Source organism: Otolemur garnettii, unplaced genomic scaffold (assembly GCF_000181295.1).
Source record: "Otolemur garnettii isolate 467f Iridium unplaced genomic scaffold, OtoGar3 scaffold00019, whole genome shotgun sequence".
Classification (NCBI taxonomy): Eukaryota; Metazoa; Chordata; class Mammalia; order Primates; family Galagidae; genus Otolemur; species Otolemur garnettii.
Genome location: NW_003852414.1, coordinates 24,202,032 through 24,211,982, shown reverse-complemented (window position 1 = coordinate 24,211,982; position 9,951 = coordinate 24,202,032). Strand labels below are relative to the sequence as shown.

At 42.6% G+C, this 9,951-nt stretch overlaps 1 protein-coding gene across 2 annotated transcripts in view; it reads left to right on the top strand.

Annotated features, from left to right (window-relative positions):
* Positions 1-332: 332 nt before the first annotated feature.
* RBM17 (RNA binding motif protein 17) overlaps positions 333-9,951 on the top strand; it is a 25,859-nt gene continuing 16,240 nt past the window's right edge. For both annotated transcript variants that reach the window (XM_003786831.2, XM_023511421.1), the window contains exons 1-2: positions 333-532; positions 6,082-6,222. In XM_003786831.2, the coding sequence (XP_003786879.1) occupies positions 6,100-6,222 (123 nt within the window). In that variant the 5' untranslated portion in view covers positions 333-532; positions 6,082-6,099. The remainder of the gene's footprint in view (positions 533-6,081; positions 6,223-9,951) is intronic.

Here is a 9,951-nt window from a genome sequence, read left to right as displayed (position 1 = left end):
TGCAGCATGTCGCCCACAGAACTTCATTTTCAACTTTTTTCTTATTTGAATGAATATGAACCAGAGTCTGGGAGTGCGGGAAGGTTGGGGGGCCTAGCTCCTGCCTGTCCTCTCTTCCCTCCTTGGATGTAGACTTGGACCATTTCTCCTCTTTACCACCTGGCGTCGCTGTCACGCTTCCTAAACCTCATGAAATTTCGAAAACGTGAGCCAGAGTGACACCTCTTGGAAGCAGAGGATGCTGCCGTAGGAGAGCGTGCAGTGAGGTCCTCCTGCCGGCAGGGGCAGTGCTGCAAGGCGCCCGCGACACAGGCACCGAGAGCTAGAAGCCGGCGTAGGCGCATGCGCAGGCGCATGCGCAGACGCGCGCTCCCGGCATCCCGCGCTCCTGACCCCGCGCCGCCAAGCTGCTTGCAGACTCCGCGGAGGGTGGGCGCCGCCGTGGGCTCCGGCCGCCGGCGGGTGTCCGCGGAGTGCCGCCCGGCGCCGCCTGCCGCCGCGGCCCATGGGTAGAGTCAGCCGGGCGGGCCGGGTAAGTCGCGTGCCGGCGGTCCCGGGCGGGCGCCTACCGGGGCCAGGGGCGGGGGCCTTCCCTGGCGGCGCTGGACTCGAGGCCGCGGCTTCAGGCCGCGCGGCGAGGAGCGAGGGCCCGGCCAGCCCGAGCTGCCGGCGGGCTCACCCTCCACGGCGGGTGCTCGTCTCCTGGCGCGGTCCGGCCCCGAGTTTCCTGCCCGCCGCTGCCTCCTGGTAGCCAGGCCCTCGTCCTCTTGCCGAGTTCCTCCCGTCTGTCTCTGTCCGTCTCCCTGGGATCAAAGAACGTTTCTTCTCGTGGACCACGTCCTGGTGAAGTTGCCCACTCCTAGACCCCAGCATCCCCCAGGGTGTTCCCTGTGGCCCCGCACAACTGCCCCTCTCCAGGGCTCCGGGGAAGGAGCCTCCTCCTTCCTGAGCCTCAGCACTAGGGTTTCGGGTGTTGGCAGACGCTTGCCTGGCCGGGTGAAGGCAGCCGTGAGTCTGGCATCGCCTCGGGCCTTGCGGTTATGAAGGGGCGTTTGAGCACTCACATCCCTTCCCCCAGGCAGTTTTGAGCTTTATCTCTAGCCTGGAAGACACGTTACCAACAGAAGATGCAAATCGAATGAGATTCTGTCCTTTGAACAGTTTGGTGTCTAAGAAAACAGGCATGAAAACCCTGGTCTGTGTTAATCTGAGGGACTAGAGGGGGGCCCAAGAGGCCTCAAAGAGAAGGTAATGTTATTTAGAGTCTCTTCATCAGATGTGTGAGATGGGGGAAAGGCTCCCTGCCGAAAAAGTAAATACAAAAGTAGCAGAAGTGACTGCAGGTAAGGCAGAGATAAATAAGGAGGGGGTGCTATGTTCAGAGAGTTGGTCAGGCCAGATCCAGGGGTCCTTTGAGAAGTGGGTAAAAGAGCGCCCTTGAAGGTACTAACTGCTAAATCCAGGCTTAAAGGGGAGAAATAGGATATTCTGTAGAGGCGAGACTGCGTGTACTGTCTGCCTCCCTGCAACAGGTGGAGTTTTTAAAGGAGGCAGCTGGTATTTCGGTATTTTTTTTTTTTTTTTTTTGGAGACAGAGCCTTAAGCTGTCATCCTGGGTAGAGTACAGTGGTATCACAGCTCACAGCAACCTCCAACTCCTGGGCTCAAGCGACTCTCCTGCCTCCCTCTTCCAAGTAGCTGGGACTACAGGTGCCTGCCACAACGCCTGGCAATTTTTTGTTGCAGCCATCATCGTTGTTTGGTGGGCCAGGCTGGATACACCCACCACCTCTGGTGTATGTGGCTGGCGCCTTAGCCGCTTGAGCCATAGGTGCAGAGCCCATTCCTGCATTTTTGGTGGATAAAGGACAAAGATATTTTGAGCATATTAACGACTTTTAGGGAATATGGGTAACAAATTAGTCATCTAAACTGGGAGCACTGTATTTTTAGAGTTTAGTAAATAAGATGTGGCATGCTGTACATTTCAGAATAGAGAGAGTATTTAGGTGGTGGGGTTGTAGAGCTCTGTGGAACCAAAGGTAGCCGTTTGTGGGGAATTTTGAGAGAACTCTTGTACTCTCTGAAACAACTTTATTTAAAGTGAGTTCTTTTTACTTGATTTGTTTTAAATTACCTATTCTCTCTGTGTGGATTTTTTCAGCCCTCCTCTCCCTACAAGAGAACAGATGGTCCCAAGTTCATCAGACCTTTCATAATAGTAAATAGTGAAGGATGTTTTGTTGCACATTACCAGTGACTCTAGTGGACTTTGTTTGCAGTACACTCAGGCCTGTGATGGTTTGATAATAGCTGAGTTTGAAAGTGAATAGAAATGCTAAACTGTGACAAGGGTGTTAGAAGTGGAGGTACAGAAAAAATTTTTTAATTCTTTAGAAAGTCATTGTAGATCTTAGACATGAGATAGATTCCTTTTATAGCATGATTTTTGCAGACACCAAAGTGTACCATCCCCTCCTATTTCCCTTCCTCTGTATACTGGCCATGTTCCTCAGGCTTCACAGAGGCAGGCTTTGCTTTATGAGGCGTAAATATCTACTTAGTGATTGGAAAGGTCTTTTCCCTTAGTGCTTAGAACTCAGACTTTGAGTCATTCTTGGTTGTGTGGTGGTAGTAGTTTTTCTCCCGTTAATTATGGTATACAGTTTAGATTTCATGATACTTACGTCAAATTCCACTTGTCGTAAGTTATGTCTTTAAAAAGCAGATCATCAGATCTTAACTGTTTCATAATAATGTGATTTGAGTAGGTGCATTAACATTTCCATTCATTCACTAATACATTTAGAAAATATTAATAGAACGCTTGATGGAAAGGATGAAGATTAAAACAGTTCCTGCTTTGAGGGAGCTTATCGTGTAGTAAGACGAGTGTGAACCAGTAGTTCACGTAAGGAAGGTTGCCGTAACCTGAGTACGTTAGGGAAGCAGATGGGCAGTTCTTGGTTTTATGTGGGGACGGTAGTCACTGGAGTCTTCTAAGATGCTCACGGAGGGTAAGTAGATGGGATGCTTCTGAGAGGCTTGTTCCATGTTACTTTTCCTGTCAGTCACACATGTTTGGAAAAATACTGGCCAGCTTAGGTGGAATCTTGAAAAGTCATTCTTCTGGCAGAACCATGTTTCCTCTTAGAATAAATAAATCGTATGTGAAAGGTGGGTTGATCCAAGGTGGGGGTGCCACAGAAAAGTAGTAAATAGCAAGTACTTTAGAGAGGCTATAAAGACCAGGGGTTGGTTTGTATTTGCATTTGATCTTGGCTTCTGGTATATCCAAATGTTAGAAAGTGCTACTTTTTTATTACCTGACACCAGACTCATGAAATAAATATATTTTATCATCTAAATAATATCTGAACATTAATTAGGTTAAATTTGTGTTAATTGTTACATTTCACTGGTTGCAGTGAGAAGAATAAATAAGGTGTTGTTATAATAAATGCTTAAAACAGGTAAAATAAAGAACACATACTTTTAAAGGAATACATGCACATAAATAAAACTGCATAAAAGGATAAAAGCAAGGACATAGTAGGAACCAGATTTGGGCCAATCATGTGAATGGGTTGGGGAAGCCATATGGTTGAGTGTGGTTTCTTGTCTAGATCTTTTGTTTTGGATGGTGGATTCACAGGTGCTTGTAACATTATAATAAAAGCAGGGCATACGTGCAGGATTGGTTAAGGAGAGTGTGACTTACAACGATTAATCCAGTTCTTTGAACTTTAAGTGAGAATCAAGAGAAACAAGAAAAGCTCTTTTATTGTGAGGCACAGATTTGATTTTACAAGTGCTGTGTTACAGAAAAGTAGCAGATGCTGGTAAGATGACTTCAGTTTCTAATATTTAAAGTGTTTTTGAAGGTTTGAGAAGAGAAACTAAGAACTTTAAATGAACATAAGTTTTTGCTGCATAGGGATTTCTGAAGCTTGCAGAATGAGACAAATCGAATAGATTGTCAATAAACCATCTTAAATGGAAGTGGAATCGTAGATGTGTGGTCTCATAGCATCTCATTAATTCAGTGTTAAAATTTTTGTTAAATATCGAATTCTTAGATGGAGGAGCTATGTTGGCAGCCGAGATCTGTACTGCTGGATTTTTTAACCTCAAAACCAGAATATTTCCATCAGAGTTAAGTAGGGATATGCTAGTGTTAGTGTTAGTTCCCTCCCTAGATGTGAACAGTGAGTTTGAGATTCTAGGTAAGCTAGGAGAGAAGTGCACGAGAGCCTGAGACGCCGTTTGGTGCAGTGGTCTTCCTTTTGGCCAAAACAGTTGTTAGCCAGACATTTTTTAAAAGATGGCTTGGGAGGGCTTTGCAGATGGAGGTTGAACTCTGCATGTTGGGCCTCATTTCCTCTTTGACAAGGGTCAGGCAGTGAGTTTTGTCAGGAGATAGAATAGTGAACAGGACAAACTGGATGGATGTTTTCATGGAGTTTATGGTAGAGAGTTTAAACTAGGTTCTAAAGTGAACTCCTAAATTTTTGTAGACATGGTCGTGTTTCAGCCATGTAAAAACTGGAGTTCATTGCTTTTTCTTTATTTGGCCTCAGTGCCTTAAGCCTAATGCCACAAAGTATTGCCAGATTCCTGTACCATTTGAATGTGGCCCTGAGCGCATGGGGCTTGCCCTGTTGGACATGCTGCTTTCCCCAGAGTGGGTAAACTAGAGAAGCCTTGGTGGGAGGAGAATCTGTAGGTATCCCTCCATGTTCCTGTGATCCTTTGGAGCGGTCAGCCATCGTGCCCCAGACGCTCTGCTCTGCTTTCGTGCACCCTGCTTCTCCACTGGGGGGGTAATTAAAAATGAGAGTGGATTATCTGAAGCAATAGAAAAAACTGAAAAAAACTGGTGACAGTTTTGTGGGGTGCTGACTTCAGGCAGAAAGTTAACTGTACTTAAGATGAGAGCAGCTCATCCAAAGGAATTAAAGTTGATCTGATCCCAGTCCCCCACCCCACACAGAGTGGAAACCAAGGTCCCTTGTGCTGGGTGGCAGGTGAGTGGAGGCTGAGAGGCAGGAATACACTAAAGAGAAATGTTTGCCTTGAGTCAGGGCTGGGGGGGAGTCTTGAATATTTTCCTTCCCTTTTTTCCACCTTCTCTTCCTGGGAGTCACAGAACACCACCATAGCCGGCTTGTGTGTAACTCAGTTTCTATGGAAAATGCTTTCTGGGCCCTGGGCGCAGACAAGACTTGGAATGTGTCCATAAATCAGGAACTATGTTGCTAAGCATTTATTTGCAATTTGTGGATTTTATTTTAATTTTTTTTCTCTTTCTGTAAGAAATTGATTTCTTCTTTTAAGAAATGGGCTTTGTTAGTGGGTTTTAGAATGTTGATGGGGTGTTTTTGAAGGTGGCAGTTGGAATTCACTAGCAAGGGCCTGGAGTTACGCTGCCCAGGTTGGAAGGGGCCTCTCACTGTGACCGTGGACAGATAACTCTTTAAGCACCAGTGTCCTCATTGGTGTAGTGCTGGGTTTCTAATGGTACCTGCTATAGTCGCCACATTTAACATGCAGGTCTTAGCAGGCAGTTGACTCTTATAATTTTTATTGTTATCATGTATTCCCCTGTACTTTAATGATACTTTGTTGCTCACATGTAGATTATTGATTGCTTCTTTGTAGTCACTGTCATTAAAGATTACAGATTTCTACTTTATGGGAAAGTCAAAGTATTTAAGGTAGAACCTGCTTACTCCCTGCTTAACAATCATAATTTGCAAAATAACAGTATCTGTGAGATCATTTCTGTTATTTTTTTTTAGAAGTATGTTCAAATTTTTCCTTTGCAAAAGGGTAGCTAAGTGTGCTAAATCATCGTGGTAATTGGTATTTTTGTGAGTCTTCTACTTCTTGACATTGAGATAAGTAGAATTTTTATAAAATAATACGCGTGTATAGCTTCATGTATTAGATTCCAGCCTTGGCGATGTCTATTGTTGAAGGGTCTTAGACCTTTTACCGCTACAGTTTTACTTTAATGTAAAAAGCTTTGAAATCATTGTTGTATTTTGCGTTCTTTAATTTCCATCTCTTGCCTTTCAGCATTAAACTGAAAAGAAGATGTCCCTGTATGATGACTTGGGAGTGGAGACCAGTGACTCAAAAACAGAAGGCTGGTCCAAAAACTTCAAACTGCTGCAGTCTCAGCTTCAGGTGAAGAAGGCAGCTCTCACTCAGGCCAAGGTAAGGGCAAGCCCAGGGGCAAGGGCGGAACTCTGCAGGGTGGGTTCCTTGTTAGGATTACAAGTGATTTGGTTTGAGCTGCTTTTCTGCTTTTTTATTGGGTAAATAGTGTTGAACTTAGGGGAGAGAAATGAGCAGTGTAAGGTCACTTTGCTGCTCCTAGAAGTAGGAGTATTTCATGGGTAGCAGTGGAGGAAAACTGTACTCTTGACGGCATAGTTCAGTGCACACATCCTTAGCAGAGGCTGTATTACCCCAAATGGGTACAGTAGGGCTCCTTCAGGAGTGAAAAGATCCTACTCATTTGCTGTACAAGGCACAGATGGAACTCCATATCTAAACAGATACACAGTGTGTCTGTGGTGTTAACATTTTGTCAGTGGGTAAGGATGTATTAACAGGCCTTTTTTTTTTTTTTTTTGAGACAGAGTATCAAGCTGTCACCCTGGGTACAGTGCAAGCTGTCACCCTGGGTAGAGTGCCATGGCATCACAGCTCACAGCAACCTCCAACTCCTGGGCTAAAGCGATTCTCTTGCCTCAGCCTCCTAAGTAGCTGGGACTACAGGCGCCCACCACAACGCCTGGCTATTTTTTGTTGCAGTTGTCATTGTCATTTAGCTGACCCATGCTGGGTTCAAACCCACCAGCCTCCATGTATGTGGTTTCATGCCTTAACCAATAGGCTCTGGGCGCCAAGCCTATTAAAAGGTTTTTTGATGTGGGGAGGCAGTCACAAAAAGAGGTGGGGAAAAACTGCTTTAAGAGACACGTATTGAAATATTTATTGATAAAATGACTTAACTTTTAGAATTTACTTCAAAATCATTCAGTCCCTGGCAGGAGAGGGTAGAGATGGACAGGTTGGCCCTGAGTAGATTGTTGAAGCAGGGTTATAGAGGCTTATTTTTTAATCTGTTCTCTGTAATTTTATGTTTGAAATTTTCCATAATAAATAGGTATTTTTGAGTTTTAATTTTCTTTTTCCTTCATCACATCATCAACAACTACTTAGATGGAAGCACTTTTGTTCAGTATTGTAGAGGGGCTTAAGATTAGGTTCCCACTCAGAACAATGTCTTAAAATTGTTTTCATTTATTGGTTTTAATTAGATTTTCATGCTTTTTTCAAATTTATCATAATCAGATTTAAGTGTTTTTGATGCTAGTATTTCTTTTTAGATGGAATTTTGTCTTTTTTTAAAGCAGGTTTCCATCCCAAATAAAAGGAAGGTTAGCAAACAAATTTTCTTTTCCTCTTCAATTCTTTTCTTAAGCTTTTTTTTTTTTTTTTTTTGAGACAGAGTCTCACTGTGTCACCCTGGGTAGAGTGCTATGGCATCACAGCTCACAGCAACCTCTAACTCCTGGGCTCAAGCGAGTCTCCTGCCTCCGCCTCCTAAGTAGCTGGGACTGCAGGCCCCTGCCACAATGCCCGGCTATTTTTTTGGTTGTAGCTGTCATTGTTGTGTGGTGGGCTCAGGCTGGATTGGAACCTGCCAGCTTAGGTGTATGTGACTGGCACCTTAGCCGCTTGAGCCACAGATGCTAAGCCTTAAGTTAATTTTTAACGTATGTGTAGAGTTTATGTAACTTTAGTTTTCCATGTAAGGGACATAATTAAGGCATTATATTATAGTGTCAATACCATTTCTTTATTTTATTCTTCTTGAAGCTTTAATTTTCTCCTTTGTGAAATGTCTAGCTTTACCAAGCAATTCTAATACTTAAACTATTATAAACTCAGACTTTGCGTAGACATCATTAGTGGCAGATAATTTAATTCAGTGGAAGGCAGCAAAATAGAAAAGCAGAAGTCAACAAAAGATAAAGGTGTCCAGTGCTAAAAACTGACTTTAAACTGTTACCTTTATGGATTACTTGCAGTCAGTTTTTAAAAATTGTGAATAATTTGTTTCTTCCTGCCCAGTGTAGTCCTCTATCACTTTCTGTGTCGAGCCAGTGAGTATTTATAAATTTAAGAAACAGGCTTAATGGCTCGGCGCCTGTAGCTCAACCGGCTAAGGCGCCAGCCACGTACACCTAAGGTGGCGGGTTCGAATCCCCAGCCTGGACCCGCCAAACAACAATGATGGCCACAACCAAAAAAAAAAAAAAAAAAAAAAGAAACAGGCTTAAAATTAACTTATGTAAAACACAATTAGAAAATTCTTCCCAAAAAATGCATTAAAAATTCATAGAATTAATTTATGGATCACAGTGATTTTCTGTAACATTGTTTTAGTCACGTGTAAAGTAGAATTAGTTGATAATGAGCAAGAAATTCCGTTTTCACATGGGATGTAGGCTCTTACATATCTGTCTAGTATCTTCTTAATGTTTCTGACCTATCTGAATACATTTATTTCAGCGAGGAGTAAATCTCTTGAGATTTACACAGCTATCATTTAATAATAATAAAAAAATATTTTAAAAATCTCTTGAGCTTTCAACTAAGATTTTTAAAATTGGCTAAAATAAAGTTACTTGTGAAATCATTTCTACTAATTTTCTAATACTTTTTGAGATTGCTGTTTACAGTTAGAATTTTTTTCTTGAAGGGAAATGAAGATCTATTGCATTGATTCCTATAGGCTGCTTAATTAGTTGGAGAACTGGACTGGCCTGACCAAACCCACACAGATACTCGATAGAGAACATTTTGTCTGTAGTTGAAAGATGGAGCTGTGGTTCCATTTGTATTTCTATTTTAAGATTATATAGTTATTCCTTGCTATATGCAGAGGATTACAACATCTGCAGATGTTCAAGTCCCCTATGTAACACTGCTAACACGGCATGGTATTTACACAGAACCAGTACACATCCTCCTGTGTACTTTAAATTATCTCCAGATTACTAGTAATGCTTAATACAATTTTTTTCTTTCTTTTTTTTTTTGAGACAGAGTCTCACTCTGTAACCCTGGTAGAGTATGATGGTGTCATAGCTTCCAGCAACCTCAAATGCCTGGGTTCAAGTGATCCTCTTGCCTCGGCCTCCCAAGTAATTGGGACTATAGGCACTTGCCACAATACCCAGTTATTTTTAGAGATGGAGTTTTGCTCTTGCTCAGAGTGGTCCTGAGCTCAAGCAATGCACTTGCCTCAGCTTTCCAGAGAGTTAGGATTACAGGTGTGAGCCACTGTGCCTGGCCACTTAACAGAATTTAAATGCTGTGTACATAGTTGTTATCTTGTATTTGTATTTTTAAATTATTGGATTCTTTTCCTGAATATTTTCAAGTGGAGGTTGGTTGAATCCAAGAATGTAGAACCCACAGATATAGAGGACTGCTGTATATTGAATAGAAAACAATCCTAGAAAATAAATGATTCTGATACCTACCCCCATTGTTTAAACTTTTATGTTCACGTTATGAATTCTATATTTGGGTTAAACTGTTGGTCACTATTATATATTAACAGATTATTCATAATTGAATTAGATTATATTTTGTTTGTTTATATTCAAGAGAGATGAAGGCTTATTTTGAATCTTCATTGTAATGATACAATGAAAATTTGTATCATTAAATAGCACAAGAGATAAATGAAACCTTTATAATGGAAAGACCTAACAGTCACCACAATACCCATGTGATCACCTTGGCTTCACCTTGGCTGATAGGCTCCTGATGTGTGTCTGTGGCGTGGTATGGGACAAGGCGCAGCACCTCAGCTGTGCACTGGTAGGCTCCCGATGTGTGTCTGTGGCCTGGTGTGGGACA